Consider the following 22,253-nt stretch of genomic DNA (forward strand, 5'->3'; position numbering starts at 1 on the left):
ATTTTTGTATCGAACTGATGCTTTCTGAACACAATGTGTAACACATAGTCCTGACCTTATACTTTCCTATTGATAACTGATGTTTGCAAACATTATTGATAGCTATATTGTATTCATATGCGTGCATGTTAACGATATGAAGAATAACGCGTAGCATGATGATTTACAGTATTGAGAAAATGTTTGAAATGCTCCTAATTCTCTCAACGATTATTGATAACCAAGCAAAATATTAACTTATTTAAATAATTACCGTAACCAAAATTAAACTGTTGGCATCGACAATTTTCTTTTGTAATCAAAAGGAATTTTAATCATTAGTGATGATTATTCGTAACATCGTGATGTCATTTAATTAACGATACTAATTCTCATGTACTAGTCTCTTAAGTTCGTCTTACAACGTTATAATGTCTAATTTAAATTGATCGAGTAATAACGAAAATAATTTAACGTAAATAATTAGATAGACAACCCAACAAGAAACATTGTTTATTATTCGTATTATTAACTATTCGATGAAAATATCGTTGAAAGAACTGATCACGTTCAAACAATTTATTCCAAATACGTTTATAACGATCAACTTATAACATCAGATAATATCAAACAGAAAATAAATGAAGCTTGTACTTTCATAAATAACGAAACTATCGACATATCTGTTACAATTACTTTTATTAACCCTTTGTACTTGAGAGGCTTAAGTTGCCATTTGATAAAATTTCGAAGATCGATATTAATTAATATATCAAATTTAAAATAATGTAACAGTATGCGAGGTATCGAAATTAAATAATTTTCCGTGTTAATTATAATATTATACGATTTTTTATTTACTGCTCAAGAAATATCATCAGTTTTATAGCAGAAAATCTTTCAACTCGTACCTCTCTTTAGCCCAAAAATTGTCGAGCGCAAAGGGTTTATATAATAATTAAATAATTAATAATTAATATATTAATATAATAATTAAAAGCATAAATAAAAGACGTTTTGTGGGATGGTAAACATTTCTATTTCCATTTGCAGATTAATTATCGCTCGACGCTGCTAAAATTTGTAATTTCGGAAGAAATAAATTGAGGCTTAATATTAATTTTGGAAATCAAAGGTCATTTTAAGCTCATATAATTATACATATCTAAATTAATATATATCATATTAAAAAAGGCATTAATGACCTCAAAATCTTCGAAAAAGACGAACTTGGTGAACAAATTTTTTTCTACCACACAAATTGCATACAAAATATTTCTTATAATATTCGAATTAAAGGGAATATTGAGGTAGAATACTGTATATATTTTATCTGTAAAAGTGTTATGTCTCCTTCTCGTATGAATATGGTTGAGACATAAAGTTTGATTATTATCCACTTTAGTACCCATGCTTACGTTAAAAATTCGTTGCATTTACTGCATTAAATAAATGAAACATAGTTGTTTATTAACTATAATAAATGTTTTAATACATTAGAAACGACCAATTCGTTGAAGCTATTGTAAGCAGACAGGTACAGCAGTAATCTCTTGGACACGATGGTGTTCGAATATTAATGCGAGTTACCGTAACTTATATCTCGGTAGAATTCTAGCCACTGAAGTACTATTTATATCACTTTCGTAAACTATTTGTCATCTACTTATATATGGATTTACTGCTACTGTGGTGAAAATATCAATGGTAATGTTAGAATTTGTAACGAAATATTTTCCCTCTAACAATATGAATTATCAAATTTATTTGTATTATCTCCTGCCCATTTACAGTCCTGCTACATTTACAGTTTTAATAATTTAAAAATAATTCTACCGATTTTACTAACAATAATTCTAACGTCTTAAAACAACATTATGTTTATAAATAATAAATACCAAAATACGTATAATGATAATTTGAACAATTATAGATAATTAAATCGATTTAATGTCTTCAAATAATATATATTAGCTATATGCGTATTTTAAAGACAATTTTAATAACGAAAAATAATAAACCTGAATTAATGTTTGGAAAGAAAATATTTATAAACAAATGTATGTACTTTTACACTAAATTTTTTTGAAGAGATATTTAAGAACAGAATGTTTTTACAATTATTATGATTTGACATTATAAATTATAACTGCAAGTTAAATGATAGCATTAATTGTAAATTTTATAAAAATGACAGTGTTGATTCGATACATAATATTCAAGCGCACACCAAAAACGGATAAAATATAATGCATCGTAAAACGAAAAATTTGTGATAAAAATCGAAAGCGATCATTACAACGGTAACCATTTTGAGAAGGAAATTCACTCGATATAATGATTAATTCTGCGTGCAATTATTAAATATTTAAATATTTGTGTTTAACGCTTTCAGCAATTATATAGAGTGCAAAGTACATAAGGGAGATATTAAATGCGTTCCACGACACCGCAACGATTACGCCATGCTCTCGGTACACTGCACACCAAACCAACGAAGCGCAAATATCTTTTGTACACAATTCTTGATACTGAGATAATAGTAATTTATACGATTAATAAGTTAAAATTCGATGTTGGATATGTAATATAAAAGAACTCTGCTGTCGAGCGGAATAACGTATTTATTACTAGTGCTTAACCATTATGACACGCTGATGGAAATAATACTTATATATTTAATGTATTATTATTATATATAAATACAGGTAAACCTCCTATAACACGGTAGATAGGTTCTTGGAAAATGTCGTGTTGTATGAAACGCGTTGTACGAGATCCAGAGCCAGTACAAAAAGAGGGGTTACGTTCCGAAAACTTATTAAAAACAAATTTTTTTTTAATTCTACATAAACAACTTAATTTTTATTAAAAATATAAACGTATGTACAACACAAAACAAAAAGAAACAAAAATATTATTTTAATTTAATGCAACTTTAATTTAATAAATTTCTCCGTCGTCACTGCTCAGCATAATCAACCGAGAATGTTTTTTCGGAGGAATGATGCCTTCACCTTTAGAACTTTTTTCTTCATTTAAAGTTATTGCATCTTCTTCCCTCTTAAAAAAATCTGTAATTTCACTCTGCTTGCTGGTTCTTACCAGGTCGTTGTAAATTTCTCGGTATGGAGCTAAACAGTTTTGCAGCTGCCTTTAGAATTTTCGACTTCTTTCAGCGGAAGGGTCTGCATTCAAGAAAAATAACTCGAGATTTTCAACTAAGCTTAGGCCTTCTTGTAATTTTTTAATGTTAAATTAGTAACTGCACAATCTTCATCAGTGCTAGTGTCCTTAGAATCGATTTGATTTACAGCTTCAGATGCCATTTCCATCAAATCCGCTTCGTTAACTTATTCTTTCATTAAGAAATCTTGAACGTCCTCAATAGCCATATCCACGAATCTTCGCCTCCGATTGATTTAGCAAGTTCTAATATGCCACCGATTTCATTTTCTGACGATTCACGCACGTTTTCTATTTCAACCGAAGAGGGCCATATCTTCTTCCAACACGTGTTATAGGATTCTGTGTTGTAGGAGGGTTGCCGCAATTTATGAATCGTGTTATAGGGTGCCGTGTTGTAGGAGGGTTACCTGTATAATATTTTTTGCGTCCCTAGTCTCACAACTCACTTGAGTTTCTTGGGGTTGTAAATCCCGTTACGCGGTAATCTGCCATGATATTCAGGACGTTGGCTTTAACCTTTTGCGGTCCTATGTCGAGTGTCACTGGACATAGCATTTCGTACCAGCAAGCCCTATGTCGAGCGTTACTCGACACAGTGTTTAAGATAAGAGAAGACTCTTTTTTGGGGATTGGAAGCGTCTATTGTTAATGCTTTTATTTTGTACAAAGCATCTGCCGCTAATTCGAGCAATCAGAAGATTTGCCACAAACAATTTAGAGAAGAACTTTTGCTTAGACTAGTTGGGGACTTGCTTGTAATAACAAAAACCGGACGACAAAAACAATCCAGCGACAAGGAAGAGCGATTACATGGAACATTATATATAATTACACTGCATTTGCAGCGTAAACACAAAGATTGCACAGTATGTTCAAATCGAAATAGTCCTGGTGGTGAAAGAAAAACTACATATATATGCGAAACCTGCGGCAGAATACCGGTGGTTGATAAATGGTAAATTATAAGTTGCGAACAATAAAAAATAATGTTTACAAAATCTTGAACTTTTATTTTATACATACACCCAGTTAGTTAGTAAGCTCAAAAATGTTTTCCAAAGTAAACGCTACTAAGCGGATGAACGATTGACGAAATCTGTCCGGACCGCAAAGGGTTAATGGAATTAACCATACAGACCTAGTTGAGGTTGAATTATTCGGAAGACGATTGCCTATTAACTGTATTAGTTTGAACATAACTATCATGCTTTCTTTTCTGTTGTGTTGAGTTCTGTTGAGTTCTGACTTTCGGTGTATTCTGTACATCTTGGTAAGTGATCGGATTATTTTGGTATTGTTGATCTTGCATTGCAAAGTGAAGAATTTCAAAAGTGTAGAAGAGTATAGTTTGTTAGTTTGTTTCAGTTGGTAATTACTTAAGGAATGAGCGAGTTATGGAAACTTTTGATGGTAGTTTTAGAGTTGAGCATCTGTCATGTCTGGATAAAATTAAACGGATCAGTGTGGGGATATCTTGAGTAGTCACTAGTAGAAATGTTTATTGTCGGGTTTGGCAACCATATTTTTTACTGTTGATTCAGTAATCTATGTATTTCAGTAGTATTTGTACAATAATTATTATAAGCGAATTATAATTAGCGTTGGTAATTTTCAATGTCATTCCGTGCTAGGCCAACCGCTGCTGATTTTCTGTTCAAAATGGTTTGTCTGTTATCAAAACTAATAATTTTGTATGTGACACGTATGTATTATGTGCTCGAACGCACGGATAACACAACAGCGAATAACAGGAACGATAAGTGGTTAGATCTGACAATCCTATAAACATTCGAAAAAAAGTATAAATAAAATAGGGTTTCTTTAGGGAAATTTTTTTTTTCTTTGAGAACAGTCATTACAATAGTCACAATTACTATAATCTTAAAAGTTTCAGAAATTAATGTAATTCAGAAATCAATTCAAAGATGAATTAAAAAATATTAACTATGATTAACTGTTTACAAAAATTACAGACGACATGGTGTCCATGTAGGTTGCAATATGTACAATAATGGTACCATCCTTTTTGTATTTATATTTGAATATATTCCATTAAATTGATCTGTTTTCGTAAAAACATTCTTTACAAAATAAATTTATTTTTGAATTAATTAAAAGTAGAATAAATATGTGGAGGAATTTAAGTGGTCAATAGTATAAACGCGAATAAAATATAAAGGGTGATTTATTATTATGCTTGAAACGCTGTCTCTCTCTTTCTCTCTCCCTCTCTCTCCCCCTTCCTCCCTCTCTCTCTCCCCCTCGCTCTTTCTCTCACCCTCCCTCTCTCTTTCTCTCTCCCTCTCTCTTCCCCCCCCCCCCCAGAGTGATTTATTATTATGCTTGAAACGCTGTCTCTCTCTTTCTTTCTCCCTCTCTCTCCCTCGCTCTTTCTCTCACCCTCCCTCTCTCTTTCTCTCTCCCTCTCTCTCCCCCCCCCTACCTCCTCTCTCACACTCTTCCGACTCTGATAACAAACTAACTCGCATTCTAACACACTTATGTCACCTTCGCATTCTAATAGTCGCTTCACTTGCATTCGATACTGCCATAAATATTCCGTTCGTACCATCCTTGTACACTTGGTCCTTCCACACGCACTTCAGATGTCAGCTTGAACGCTCGAGTTGAACCCGAGGCCGCTGTTTATTATTACTCGTTTTTGAGGAACGGCCCAAACGGTCCCATGCACTCTGCATTCATATCGACCCAAAGAACACTGTCATCCAGGCGATGATTGTGAGTATGGTTTTATATGTGTGAATGGTATTGAAATGGAATAAACGAAAGTCATTTGGGACGATATAAATATAATATGTGCGAGTGGAATCTAGAGTGAATTATTCATAAAAGATGTTTAGAAGGATGTGCCAAAATGAAACAGTTACGTGAGAATCGTCAAATAGTAAACATGTGTTAATAAGAGTAAGAGAGAGCTAGAGATAGAGAATTTTCTATATAGTGTTAATCTTTTTGTTTAAAATATTATATTGCGAATTCATATCAATATTTAAATATAACTATATAAATATATTAATTTGTTAACTGTTAAAAAACGTACAAGAAATTGATTTCCATTTCTATCCATAATGACCTCCTACAAATATATAATTTAATTAGCATTATTTGTACTATAAAATTTTTTATTTAAACGATCAAATATTACATTATAGATATCTAATGTACTCAAGATATATTATTTAAATATAATTAATATTATTAGAACTATAACGTTATTCATTAACTAATTTTATAGTACAATACTTATAAAAAGAAAGGGGTTTGTGGTTAAATGTATACTTCCCTAAAACCTTTACGGCGTATCATTTTATAAATAGTTTGATGAAATAAATTTTGACATAATCAGCGAGTCAGAGAACAACTTCAATTTAAGTAGACCTTCAAGACCTCAAAGAATTCTGTCTACCTTAATGACTGGGAAGTAATCAAGATGATGGTATAGGTCAACGAAGGAACTAGACTCATTATCAGAGAAAGTGGTCATTGTATTGTACGGCCATTCTACCGTGCATCATGCCAATGGTTTATGACACGTCTATTATTTTCAGGGATGAACGTCAGGTTCCAGCTGTTCGTATGATATAAAGAAATGCTCATTTTCTACGTCCATATAGTAATATCTAAGCCTCTGACATCTGGCTCTAATGGTAGTTTATGACATATAGCTTTAATTAATATTTCTTCAAACATGGCCGTCGGTGTCATAAATCCATCAGCTTCAGCATAAACGAACTTTATGCCACTAATTTATTATTTTTAAATATTCTTTAAGTAAATAATTAAAACAGGTTGGTTTTAAATATTATGCTCAAAGTTTGCTACATTCGTACAATATACCTATTTATTATATAAAAGGTCGAATAATAACTTTGATCAGCTTGAATATCTTCTTGAAGAGGTCTTAATATGATAATAATAATTTTGTTATAGACGTAAAGTTTTTGGCGATTTCAAGGTCGACTCCATGTTTTTTTTCCCTCAAATAATATATTATAGTTCTTTATTTCTAGTAAAATATTAGGTAATTATAATATAAGTATCATAGTTTTACTTTGTTATATATTATCGAATGACTTCGAAATTACGTTGTTCTTGTTCAATTACATGTTACTTTATCAGAAATAGACTCCAGCTTAAAAATTCGTCAGCTTTAAAAAGATTATTACATATTTCCATATTAGTATGATATGAGTCCTTCTCATATCATACAATTTTTGTCAGTACAGTTTCTCCATATTTACAAAAATAATAAGGATAAGTGAGTAAGAATAAGTAAGCAAAGTAAGAATAAGTGAGCAAAGTTATTGTTCCACCCTGTATACGTAATAATGAAATTATTAGGTCAATCAAATTTTCACCCCGCAAATGCCATTGTTCGTTACCCTCATGATCAGACGGAAATTTAATAAGTGACAGATTTGTCCAGTAGATGTTTTACTGTGCCTATATTTCTAATGGAGTGAAGTTTAAATAAATTCGAAATTATCCATAAAGTCATAATTCTAAAACCTTCCATTATCATCAAACAATATTTCAATAATTCCTCCAATTGATCATACTTTTCTTCCCACTTTAGTTAAACTAATTAATAAGAGAATTTATAATAATAAAAAACGTAACTAATCAAAATAACTTGAAAAATCTGTAAAATCTCGCCAGAGAGTACGAAGACATAGACGGAGCAATTAAGAAATCAAAAATCAAGAGAGAAGCATGTTTAGATGTGTACTGTACAGAGTAGATTATCGAAAATAATAAAGATATTGTTACAATTCGCGAGTGTGATTCTTATTCTTGAAGTTCGATCGCTGGATTGCCGAAGAATTCTAAAACGTCAGAATAGATTTTCACTACTGAAAAGGTTGACAGCACTCTCTGAACTTCGATGGAAGACGTTCCTTTTATAGTCAATAGCCGATTGTTATTTAAACCGAACATTCTGGAAGGTGCTGGATTGTTCTGCACTGAAGTTACGATCGCTTTTCTTGGCCGAATACCGGGTGGATATGATTTCGTAACAATATATATATATTCGAATAATAGAATTTTTAATAGAAAAACAGCTGTCTTTGCATTAAATTTGATTTATTTTTGGTACCAAGTTTCACCAAATATAATACAAATGATAGAAATGATATAATCAATATATAGAAAAATTACATAACGTCTTACGGATCTCATATTTTTCTTTGGTTGCTACATCATAGAGATTCTTTAGCATTAGTAATTCCTTCAAGTTGTATTCCTTTTGTGCTTTATATCATATAAGCCCTTTCTCGAGAGCTCCGAATATAAGTATTATATTGATTTACTACAAAGAAATTTTGTTTTGGTTCTGGACTATGATAACTTTGACAGAAGGAAGTAAGTACTACACATACAGATTACACAAGAATGAGATACGAAATTTAGATAATAATATGTTTCGATAATAGAACATCTAAATAATAGAGAATTCGAACAATGGGTGTTCCAATAATCGAGGTTCTATTGTAGACCATCATTAAATATATCAAAGTCAATTGTTAGTCAAGATTAATTTATAAAATTTCTAGTTAACTCCACGCGTCAATGTGTATAAGCCACTTCTACAATTAAAAACAAAGAACGATATACGCAATAATTTTTGCTATTAATAAATCAATATACAAAAATTGTACTAATATTTCTATATTAATTGCTGTTAAAATGATTAATTATTAATTTCTTACGTCAAGATGACTTTCAGGCACAGCTACATCGCCGCACATTGTAGTAGGTCGACAGGCATCTATACAGTGAGTGCGATGATTTTTAACGAAGAGTTGACTACTTTCGCATTTCCTAAAACATAAGAAAATTTAAAAAATAACGATATAATTAAAAAAATCATAAAAATAATGGACTTGAGAAGTTAAATTATTGTAAGCATGGATATTTTATATTTTTGAGATATGAGGTAATAGTAAATGTCAAAAAACTCTATCCTACAATATTAATTGTATCATATTATATTTATAATTTGGAACACAAATATGCAATTAAAAGTAAGCATTAATTAGGCAAAAACATTGAGTAAAAGAAAGATTAAATGAATGATAAAAATATAAATTATTAACAGAAATGCAAACTATATATTAGATGGTATTTATTTATTTCATATTAATAATTATTTAACATAATATGTATAGTTCAATATTAGGTAATTTAATTATATTTTACAATATATTTCAGTATTGAAAACAAAATGCAACAGTGGTTATTATCTTAATTTTAAACATATTTATTAACCTTAATAAAATAAGATTAATAGAAAATTTAAATAACAAATAATAAAAATTAATTGTAATTAATTAACATAAATAAGTTATATAAGAAATCTTTTGATTGCGATGTTCTACACGAATTACACATATCTATTTTAGTTTATTCAAAGGGTTAAAGTGAAACGCAGAAAGAAAAAAAGAGTATAAAAATTTTCTAGAAATAAGGTTAACCATTTCTTAATGTATTTCGTATATTTAAGATATATCGAAAATTACTACAAACAATATGTTATACCAGTATAATAGTCACAAATACGAAAGGATTTAAAAAAGTTAATAAAATTTAATTCTTAATATCATTCCTCATATCTCTAAATTGGCTAAAAGTAATTTGGTAAATAAATATATAATGTAATAAAATTAAATATTTAATTGATAATAGAAGAATGTGCAATATATTTAAGTTTAATTAAATAATAAATTTAATTATTTCCTAGATTTTGCTGCTATTATTTTCATTCTTACTTAATAAATATATACAATATTTATTATTACGCAACCATGGCATACCTAAATGAACCGTAAGGTTGGTATTTCGAATGTTTACACCACGATCGTGAAGAAAGGCTATTTTCAATTTGAAATCTTGAAATATTGAGGGTGGGGGGGCAATGAACAGGATGTTCTTTTGAATCTTAATTTCGTCCACGCTCAATAACCAAAGACGTGTTATAAAACTCGGTAATTCAGAAGGGTCATTCCGAAGCTTCTTTAACACTAGAACTACCAACCCAGTCAAAATGACTGGTCCCAGAATTTTCCTTTTTACAATCACCGAACACATACACCTGCTTTAAGAATAAAATTGGTATCAACACGTATTAAGAAAGAACTGTAATCAATATATTCACTCATATTCATCGTACCGCTGAAATTACTATAATCTGTGCACGTTATGGTTAGGTACCCATTAAAGATTGGTAGTTCTAGTGTTAACGGTACCAACTATCGACGCTTTGCACCTGAAGGAAGGCCGTAAACTTTAGGCAAAACTCTGGACTACGCGTCTGCTCAGGTATTCTATCTTTACCAAGAGAAGACGTGTCAAGGGCGCATGAAAGGGTGCTTGCGACACCTAGGACGCCGCAGATTAAAAAATTGACATTTCTCGAAATAACAAATCAGGGTGCATCTTGAACATGCCAACGCAAGGAACCAGAAGCCATAAAAAAACTCAGGAGAAAAAATTCAGACACGAAACAGTACATACACGAAAACAGATGAAGGAACGAAAGTACCTGCCGTACAAACTTATCAGTTCTAGACCGTAACACGTTTAAAGTATCCTACGCGTTTCAAAGGGAGGAAATAACTCCGTCGTGACACGTAGAAACATTTACTGAAAAAATGAAACTATCTCAAAAATAGTCATGTTATTTTTGTTTCGTAGTGAAAATTTGTTCATACTCGTTAAAGTTTGAGCATTTAAGAAAACACTTAAGAGATGGGTCCAACATAGCCATCATGGTATAGTGATCTTAGGAGGTTTGGATAATATTGATCCATAGATATACTTTTATGCGATAAAGGTAAATACATGAGGGAAATAGCACCAGGGATAAAATGAATTCCTGGGAAAAACCAACATTGGGGTATAAGTGCACCTTACATAAACGTTCGTGATCTAAAATTATTTGAAGGTATATATAAAAATATCATTATTCGTGACATTTTTCATTTTAAAGCTTTACGTAAATCTTTAGGTAAAAAGAAAGACGTTGAAAGTGTTCGTCTTTTAACTTTGAACGTATTATTTTGTTTAATTTTGAACATATTTTGGTTAAGATACATTCAATTCTCATAATTATTCTGTCTTGATACATCATTTTTGTTTTTATATATTTATTTTTGTAGAAAAAAAATTAGAGTAGAAAAAAGGTAATTGTATCTATTTATGAATAAAATGTATTAAAATACTTATTATAAGTAAAATATGTTCTTAAAATAAATTCAAAATTTTTTAATGTAAATATATTCATATTTAATTGTCATTTCTTTCTTTGTATTTAAAATAATATGTACCACAATGCATCTTAAAATATATTTTTCATTACTAGGAAGTAGTTGTTTCTATTTAGATAGAAGAATATAGATTATATATTCAATAATATTAGCCAATTCCAAAAAAAGGAAAATTTTTTTTATGAACTTTCAAACATGTTTATCACTATAAAAAATTTTTCGATTTAATTTGGTTTCGGGTGGTTAATCCATTTTTCATTTATCATAATCAATTTCTTTATAAATATTATTAAATATTATTAAATTATTAATGAGAAACTTGAACCCTGAAATGATTAAAGTTAATTATATTTATGTTTATTTTTGTTTCTCTTCAACAAATTGTGTGAAATTCATAAGCCGTTCAAATATTCAAAATAACTGTAAATTGTAAATTAAAAACTCTTATCTTATTAATTTCCTAAGCGGTATTTTGTTCGCTGAGAATGTATAACACATTGTTATTCACATTTATCAACGGATATAACTTGAATACATTTTGCAATACGATTTATATTGATCAATGGTTACCTTTTATTCTATTGTACTCGCAATCGGTTTATCCTATATAATGTGAACAGAAATGTTATAGCCATGAATAGATATGACAGTCACGTATTTGAAATTTCTAGGAGGTATAATAGCATCATAATAAATATTATTGACAATTAAATGCTTATGATTTTAACAAAGAATTTAATTTTCAAATATATTTTAACGTGAAACTTCTTATTACAGTGTAATCCTATTTGGTTAATTAGTTATACCCTAGTAACGTGTAGTTTACTGTAGACTCATAGACTCGTAATTTCGTGATTCTTATTGGAATTATCAGTTGGGAATAAAAATAAATTGAGAGTTTAATATTTCGATTAAATAAAGATTTTATTGTACTAACTATGTGATTTTAATAATACATGCATATATTTATTCGTATGAAACTTTTATGATGCATTTTTATAGCATATTTAAAATATAAAAATTCATGCACAACGCCAATTGTTTCATTGGTAAAAAGGAAATATGTTCTATAATAGATATAATATGCAAAAGTTGAACCATTCAAGTTAAAATCGCAGAAAAATGCGATTTTGCGTGAATTTAATTACAATCACTTTTCAACATTTCATAAGTGTGAAGTAAATTTAATTTGGAAGGAAGCTTTTAAATGTTTGCGATGAAAATTACGGAAATGTATTATTTGACATGCTCTTTTAATAGAGTAAGATATATTAGTTCAGTATTAACGAAAATCTTTTTCTTCTATTTATAATAATACTTCAGATTTTACGATTTCTACGTTTAAATGTTCGCTGACTGGTTTTTCCCATTTTGAATCATTTTATTTATCAATTTATGTATCGTATGATAAATAGAGATATTCTGTTTTCGAGTATAATCAATATTACATAATATTATAGTAAATATATGAAATAAAATTTGTAAACTATAGAATTTGATTCATTTCTTATTTCAAAACGATATTTTTATTAATTGTTACTCATATCAGTATATTAATTTTTCAAATAACTGTGATTGTTGATTATTCAGATTTAGTTCTAAAGTATATTTTTGAAGCATAATAATTTGTAAACTAAATACTATTTCGTTTACGAAATTACGTTTAATGAAACGTAAATATATGACTTTTGATAAAGTAAATGAATATTTTACAAAATATATTTGTTATAACTATTGGCACAATGGGAGTATAGTGAAAACTCGATTACATAATCCAGCACATTTATTCAATCAAAGTTTTTCAATCATTTATAACAGAAATATAACAAAAGTTATAAACCAAAAATTATTTGTATTTAGTGAAAAATATATAACAATAACAAATTATTTTTAAAATGTTTTTCTTTATTATAATATAAAGAATAACAATTTAACATGTTAATACTCTCAACTGTACATTCATATCCACACAAAGGATACTGTCACCCAGACGATGACTTCCTATAATAGTTAGTATATTTTCACATGTTTATAAGATATTGGATTTTAATTTGGTCTTATAAATATTCAAAAAGAAACATATTGGTTAGGTTAAAATGCATTTTAGTGTTTACAAAAGATCTATTACTATTAATATATACATATAAATTGAAGAGGTTATACTTAATATATACATAGAAGAGGTTATACTTAATATTTATATGCTTAATTAAAATTTATTTCAATTATATATACAAGGTGTTCTAAAAGGTTGAAACCAAACTGAGTCTACAGGTTACACACAGATGACATGATAATTTCCACATGAAAACAAAAATTTGTGACATTATAATTACTAAATACGGAAGATAAGACCAAGAAGGTAAAAAATTTTTAATGACTTTTCCTTGTAGGAAGAATAGCATTTTTGAGTCAAGAATTTAACATGTCCGTGATATTCATTATTTACCATAATATATCTTCGAATTTGTATATTTTTCGCCATGGATGAACAAATGATATATGTCATACATTTGCTGTTTCTGAAGAATTAGTTAAAAATTATATAACACGTAACTGGTTTAGATACAGAACTTTAAAAAAATTCCGAAAGCTTATCAAAGATTGGATCAAGCTCCGCATTAATTCAAATATTACTCACCATCCCTGAGCACAGGTATGCTGAGGGTGCATAGAAGGGTGTTCGCGCCAATCTAGAAGCATGCTGATTGGAAATTACTCACGGTCGATGGAAGTCAATCACGATGCATATTTTTGAGAATTGTGCTTAAAAAGTGATTAAAAGGCAGACATTCCAATTTTAAGTTTTTATTATTCCTAGAATTATTTTAAGATCTTACAGAATTATTTATTAGTAGAAGAGAGTAACTAAAATTTCAATATCGTGCAGTAAAATAATAAAGCCTATAATTAAATTATTGGAACTAAATACTTAATGATTATGAATTTGTTTTCCAGATCGGAATCAGTAGTTTAATTTTAATTCAGTGGGTAATAATTCGCGAAAGAATGGTGCATAATTTTGATTAACTGAAAATTTGCAATCTTGAAAAGAGAAAATTCTATAAAGTTTAATTTCAATGTCATTTAATTTATATTTATTCGAGCATTATTTCATTCTTAACCCTTTCGATGTTTATGTCGATTATATTCATCCTAAAAACTGAAAATTTTTTGTTCAATGACAGTAAATTCGTCATGGTGGAAAAATAATTTACTTTTGCATTTTAAAGTACAATATACGTAAAATTAAAATATATTCGAAATTTTGACACATTTTAGAATAATAATACTTGATCAGTTAATATAAACATATTTTAAATTGCAAATATTATTTTGTTTACGAATCAATCGAATTTTAAATTCAATAAATAATATTAACGAACCTATAAGCAATAAAAATATAAATTTTTCAAAAAAATAACTGACAATATTTTTTATTTTGTTATAAGTTCTTTCAATTTTATAATGTACTGCACTTACTCTATTTTCATCGAATATACATGTCGCCGTTTAAAAATAATTAAGCACATTGATGTAGATTTTCCAACTTAAATGACATTTAAAGGGTTAACTAGCTTCAATTGAAATTTATATGACCAATATTCATACGACACGTATCAATTAATGTCTACGTATTTGAACAAGATCTAGCATATGAGTATAGATGTCAAATATAAAATATTTACTAATAATTTTTTAATCTTTTATGGACTATATTTTTTAGTTGGTGCTATTAATATTGATATTAGAAAATATTCCTATCAATATAAGAAGAAATAAAATCCATAAGCAGATTAATTTTAATTCATCCATGCAATGAAAGCTAGCTAAATATTTTATAAAATTCAGCAAATAAATATAAAAGTTAAATATGAAATAACTAGTAATAACTTTTTACTGTTTTTTAATAGAAAATAATATCCATATTAATATTATTACTATTATTACTAGTATTATCAGTATTATCCAGCATAGTTATACGTGCAGATAAAAATTGCAAAGACTAATTTTAATTTAATCCCGCAAGAAACACGATGAAAATTTATACACGTTATATCGAAAGAAGATTTGCTTCGAAGCCCTTCTCATTCTCCCATTCTCCTTGCCAGCAGTACAGAAAGAAAAATGCGTGTAATTTCCTCGAATAACATGTACCGGTATCAGCAGCTCCTCGAAGCCCCTGAAATTGCAAGATTTTATCTCGACACGAATGTGCCTGATGTCAGCGATAGAAAGACGGTCCAAACCTTTTGGTCGACCCCTCGTGATAACTGACGCAAAAGGAAGAAAATGGGAAATGCTAGATTTCGTAAAGGGACGGTAAATTGGCTGCGAACTGGTTAAATATTTACATAAAGCATTTTCTCCCTATGAACTAATAGCGTCCTCAACTTTAAGAGCCATCGTTAAAACGATATTGAAATCGTAAATCTAACAAAATTTAAAGGCACATCCGACTCGATGGTACTTATGGCGTTGGCAGATTTTCAGGAAACGGGGGAGAAGGAGAGAGAGAAGAAAGATGAAACCGATAATGAAAGAGAGTGTACATGACGGGAAGTCGTATAAAAGTGGAAGTTATGGCGAAGCAGCTGCGAGATTTCAATGATTTAAACCACAGATTTTCGGCAAAGAGAATCCTCGAACTGATCGTACATTACGTAAATTGATTCGAACGACTGTGTGATCAGATTAACGGATTAAGCGTTGCTAAGCCCCTATATAACACGATGCGATACATTGTAGCATAAGTATCGCCGCGATTTAAAAAGGATAGATATTTTTCAACTTTCCAAGGGAAATTTATTTCACTTGTATTATTTCTGTAGTTTTGTATTATATTTACGAATGAAGAGAACGTGAAATTATTTTATTTCCATCTGTTCCCGTAATGAGCAAAGAGAATATATTAGAGAATAAAAAGTTAACACGTGATGTGTATATTTACATTTTCGTGTAACGATAATAATAATTTTAAGGGATACGTGTTTCAATAAATCAATGATTATTCTACGTACAGTGACTCATATAATTATTTGGACACCATTATATTTCAACCATTATTACCTTGTATGTCTCGTCGCAATTAAATAAACGAATTTATAATTCGTCGTTGCAAAAATATATTTTACTTGGTTGAAATATAAATTATGATTATTTAAAACATTTTATTTCGAGTACAACAAATAGCATATGAGGCGAGATGTTCGTAGCTATTCAAACGATACGAAGAATAAAAACTCAACTCATCGGATGTAATAGCCAATCTTTAAATGAAGTTCGAAGAGAAGGTTTCTTGAAAGTTTAAGGGGCTTATTTATACTGTGCACTTTGGGTATAAATCTCAGTGATAGTGTTGTATAGAATGTTGAGTTAGAGTGTCTGACAGTTTCTAAACTGCCTTCTAAACTTCTCTAGACTCTTTTAAAGTTCTTTTAAAGCTCACTGATTTTAGGGTTTGTTGTTTTGCAACGTTTTTTAACCTTTCAGATGTATCGTTGTTTCCGAATTTTTCCAAATATCTATTAAAATAGACATGAAAAAGTTCACCTTGATACAACACAATTTCAACAAAAACTTTATATAATTTTGCTTATTACAAAAGAATATTAACAAGAAATGCATGAATATTCTTCAGAAAAATAAATTCTTTATTTATATTTTCAATGAAAATATTAAGAAAAATTAAAAATTTATATTTACAAGTATTCGTACAGTTGCAATTTTATAATAAAATCCACTGATTTTTATGCACTACGAACATCTTATACGAGAAAAAATTGTTATTAATATTGAGTGGAATTGTTCTGTGCAATCGCTCTAAGCCTTCATGAAATTGAACTTGCTAAATTTTCGTACGATGATTTCGAATATTTTCTTCAAGATGACTGGATAAATATTCTATGACATTTATGTCCGGAGATTGTGTAGGAATTTTTAACAGGTGTGGCACATTACGCATGATCTATCGTTCTGTATTATCAGAATCACGTTTAGGTTCCTCATCTTGCAAAAAATAAGATCGTTCTGTAGTTGCATTTTATTTGCATTAATTTGAAAATGTTCTAAAATGTTAATGTACCCTCTACGGTTTGTCAGAGATTTTAGAGATTTCCCTATGACGGTTTCGGGGTAAGTGCCGTGGGGTTCATCACGATTCTCATGCCCGAAGCCTGAGATCCTCCAAGGCAAGAGTTCTATTCATTAGGCAACGTAGCCTCGGGTTGCTTGCCATCGTCAAACTTTCTCTTACATTCTGTAAACAATTAATCCTTCAGCGCCCAATGGCTACGTGACTTGGAATCACCAGCTATCGAGTGATGTTCCGTTCATCGAACATCTCTTTCGGTGTTCGAGTGACCCAGAGCTGGGCCGGTCCTTGTCGTAAATGGTTCGCTGGTTGAATAGCTTCGGACTAACAATAAGTGTCTTAGACTACCTTCAAATATACGTTGACGCTAGTAGGTTCACGATACCAGAGATAAAATATAACAATCCAACCTCATTCGCATACATACGGTCCCAAATTGTGATTGATACTTTATAATCCATTGTGCATTTTCTTTCTCATACTCGGTATTCTTTTTCGACCACACACATTGTACATCGTCATTAGGTCATTCTTGATTGACGAATAGCGACGAACAGCTCTGAGGAAAACAAAATGTTAATATACCCTCTACGGTTTGTTACAGATTTTAGAGATTTCCCTATGACGGTTTCGGGGTAAGGGCCGTGGGGTTCATCACGATTCTCATGCCCGAAGCCTGAGATCCTCCAAGGCAAGAGTTCTATTCATTAGGCAACGTAGCCTCGGGTTGCTTGCCATCGTCAAACTTTCTCTTACATTCTGTAAACAATTAATCCTTCAGCGCCCAATGGCTACGTGACTTGGAATCACCAGCTATCGAGTGATGTTCCGTTCATCGAACATCTCTTTCGGTGTTCGAGTGACCCAGAGCTGGGCCGGTCCTTGTCGTAAATGGTTCACTGGTTGAATAGTTTCGGACTAACAATAAGTGTCTTAGACTACCCTCAAATATACGTTGACGCTAGTAGGTTCACGATACCAGGGATAAAATATAACAATCCAACCTCATTCGCATACATACGGTCCCAAATTGTGATTGATACTTTATAATCCATTGTGCATTTTCTTTCTCATACTCGGTATTCTTTTTCGACCACACACATTGTACATCGTCATTAGGTCATTCTTGATTGACGAATAGCGACGAACAGCTCTGAGGAAATTGTGTATATCTTCGCATAGTGAGCAAATTTTACCGATACTCATTATCTTTCGACGAGAGAAAGCCTTTCGTTGCATTTCTAGGAAGACATCGCCATGGTTCGAGAACAACGGTCACAGATGGGGATGTTTAGACGCCAAGCTCGGGCATTTGGATCGGAGTTCAACCGAAGAGGCACCTACACTCGAAGATGAGGCCAAGGAAAGGGAACACGCCCTACAAAACTGCGGGGGATGCGTTTTTGAGGCATTCGCCTACGAGCCTAGGACTGAATAAAACATTTAGCTATCAAACTAAATGCTTTTTGAAGGCGCTAGTTAACTTGATACTGTGTGTTTTTATATCCCGCATGCTTCCAGGTCTAATATTTATGTGGACCCTTAGTAGGACTACATATTTGCTATTGTAGGAAAGGATTTTAGTAAAACTAGAATCTTTGCTTCTGGGTAACTTCTTTATTCTCTCCGTACGCTGGTCGGATAGTGACCCATAAACGCATCCCTCGCTGTTTTATAGGGCGTGTCCCCTCTCCGGCACCTTGTCTTCGCGTGTCCGTAGTTTCTTCCACTGAGCTCCGGTCCAGACGCCCCAGCTTGGCGTCTAGCATCCCCATCTGTGGCTGTTGTCCTTGGGCCTCGGCGAGGCCTTCCTAGAACTCCAACGAAGAGCTTTCTCCCACCGGAAGGCAATGGGCCGCGGTGAAAGTTGCCCACACTATTGGATAGAGTTTTCGAATTTGAGGTGCAAGGTTAGGGGTTACAAATGGAAAAACGAACTGAATTATTGCCCCATATTCCAGGTGCTTGGCGTATATAATGGCCAAGTGTCAATATGCCATCGTGTTTTACTTGGGGTACGAGATCGGCAATATGGTATTTCCTAATGTAAGAATGTAGGATATCTTTAGACTTCGCTAGGTATAGAGGTCCCGTTAAAATCTGGCGGCTAGACGAGTCTCGGAAAGTCGGGGCCAGGCCACGTGAGGTAGCCTCGCGCAACCCCGGCTTTCCCCATTGTAAACTGGGGGTGACGCGTCCGTGGGCACCTCTCGGGAAGGGTCCCCGCGTGGGTGATCCTTCGAAGAGCCTAACCTGAAGGAGGAATCCCTTCCATCCCAGAGCGTTACGTGGGGGGGAGTTTTCTCCTCCTTCGGGGGAGGTCCTTGCCTTCCAGACGGGCTTAAAAGGGCCCGCTCTGGAAGATAGAGAGAGAGTTGACAGTTGATAGTTGAGCAAGTTGATCATTGAGACAGTTGAGATAGTCATTGAGATAGTTCCTTTAAGAGCGTCGTAATCGTTAGAGTGTTTAACGTTTAGAGAATATTAGGCCGGTGCTGACTGTGGCGTCGTTAGATTAGTGAACCCCCTTAGAATCCCAGAAGTGGGATTATTAGTTCGTTTTTTTCTTTACACTAATGAGTAATAATATTACCGAAACGGTATTTCAAGGATTAACACACATCGTCCATCTAATTTAACACTAGGTTTACGGACACTACCTGTATACCTATTTCTAAGGACACCAGTCAAATTGACAGATAAAGAAAACCACGTGCCTTTTCTTTAACAATTAGTTTAATTTAAAAACAATTATATATTACATTAACAGTCTTTGTTCCGTCCCGGAGAGCGTGTTTATAACATAATTTTATTCTAAGGCTTACACTTTTGCCAGACCTAACGGTCTATTTTATATTTTATACCGCGACTGCAATTCCGGAGGTTCAATGTGCCTCAACGCCGTTCTAGCGGATTAAGCGTACAAAGGTAAAGCGAAATTTAGGTATTTTACTAGAAACCAGACGCGACAGATGGGACCCACTTGTGACAGACCCAACAAGCGACGGACGGACGACACTTATAAATCACGTCATCGACCATCAGAAATCGGCTCCTTGACAGTTTCCTACTCCTTAGCCAAAGGTCCTTATGTCACACCCTCTGTCCAATTAAAACTCTTTACCTTTCCACCACCAACATCTATTTTACCCAATCAGAACTAAACTAGACAAAACTCCGGACCGAACACGACGAGACAGGACTTACAGCAAAATCGACGAGTCAGTTCGTCTTCGGCACCAATCCTTCAAACATCTAAATTGCTCATACAAACGCGTGTTCGAAACGGTACTCCGTTAACGTCCCAATATAACTATTCTACACTTTTCACTAAATAAACACTCTCTTCGACCACACACATTTTGGATCCTTATTATTTCAACTAGTCACGCAATATTAAATTGGCGCGTGATAAGCGTTCTCGGAAATCGAAGTAATTCGATACCGTAGGACGCTACAGTCTTAATATCAGTTAACTAAATCTGTTACCATCGTATAATTGGAGCAACCCTTCTGTCAAATTGACGGGTTCCGTAAATCTAGTGTTAAATACGTTAAATTTACTCTGATCAGTAAGTATTACCCGATTTCAGTACTCCATTGGAACATTTACATGTTCTGTCGCGAACTACATGCTTTTATTTCTATTAACTTTATTTACAAAATATATTTTACGAGCTACTCTGTCGTGGTACCCACTCTTTCGTAAGAAATTATGTACCGCATTGCTATACGTATCGACGTTAAGACCACTTTCATGTTCATCTGCGATTTTTACTGAACTAACCTCCGGATTCTGTTTTATTTGACAAATTATCTGTTGACTGGTATATTCATTTTTTGTGTAAATCCGCTTCTTGATTTATTCTTTAAAGTTTTTCTATCTCTGTATCTGTCAATAACTCCTTGAATTGTGGATCGTGGTCTATTCACAATTTCCGAAATCTATGATGTATGTGTGAAATAAATCATATGAAATGCATATAGGCTACTATTATATATCAATTCGAAATCGACAAAGTGGCCAAAGGATATTTTCCTTTGTATTATAAAATGCCTTTTCGTTATAATTTGTCGGCTTGGGTAATTATTAATACAAGAACAATGGACAACAGCACAGAATATATGGAAGTAATAATTTTTCTTCGCAAATCATCATAATCATACACAGTAAAGAATAATAAATGGAGAAGGAGGAAGTAAATATCTGATACTCATGTATAATAATTAATTATTTACCATAGTGAGAAATGAAAATCATATCCAGAAATTGGTAACTTATAGGTGGAACAATTAGATTAAAAATAGAAACTAAAATTAAAATTTAATGTACCAGAACTCATAAAAAAAAAATAGTTTAAACAGATATATATATTGTATAGCTAAATAAATTTATAGTACACATTATATGAATACAAAAATCGAGGCGTTGAAATTCTACATTAAAAACAGTTGATGAGCTGTGTGCTAGATACACGACATCTTTTGTTAAATAAAAATTGTATTAATCGCCAAAATGTACCATTTGCCACATATATGAAATCTAAATATTTTAAATAGTCTGTCGTACATAACAGAATAGTGGAAAATTTTATGAATATTCTATTGATATGTTCATTGACATTTTTATAGATGTTTAATCGATATATTTATTGTACTTTCGATATTATTTCGATTAATTTTATATTATTCATTCCTCGTTC

The 22,253-nt window shown here is 31.6% G+C and overlaps 1 protein-coding gene across 1 annotated transcript in view; it reads right to left on the reverse strand.

The window, feature by feature from the left end:
* Nucleotides 1–22,253, reverse strand: part of LOC108550466 (leishmanolysin-like peptidase, invadolysin) — a 180,569-nt gene that overhangs the window by 23,775 nt on the left and 134,541 nt on the right. The window contains exon 3 of the mRNA XM_017904206.1: nt 8,901–9,012. Within this exon, the coding sequence (XP_017759695.1) occupies nt 8,901–9,012 (112 nt within the window). The remainder of the gene's footprint in view (nt 1–8,900; nt 9,013–22,253) is intronic.

Source organism: Eufriesea mexicana, unplaced genomic scaffold (genome assembly GCF_001483705.2).
Source record: "Eufriesea mexicana isolate 0111107269 unplaced genomic scaffold, ASM148370v2 scaffold2827, whole genome shotgun sequence".
Classification (NCBI taxonomy): Eukaryota; Metazoa; Arthropoda; class Insecta; order Hymenoptera; family Apidae; genus Eufriesea; species Eufriesea mexicana.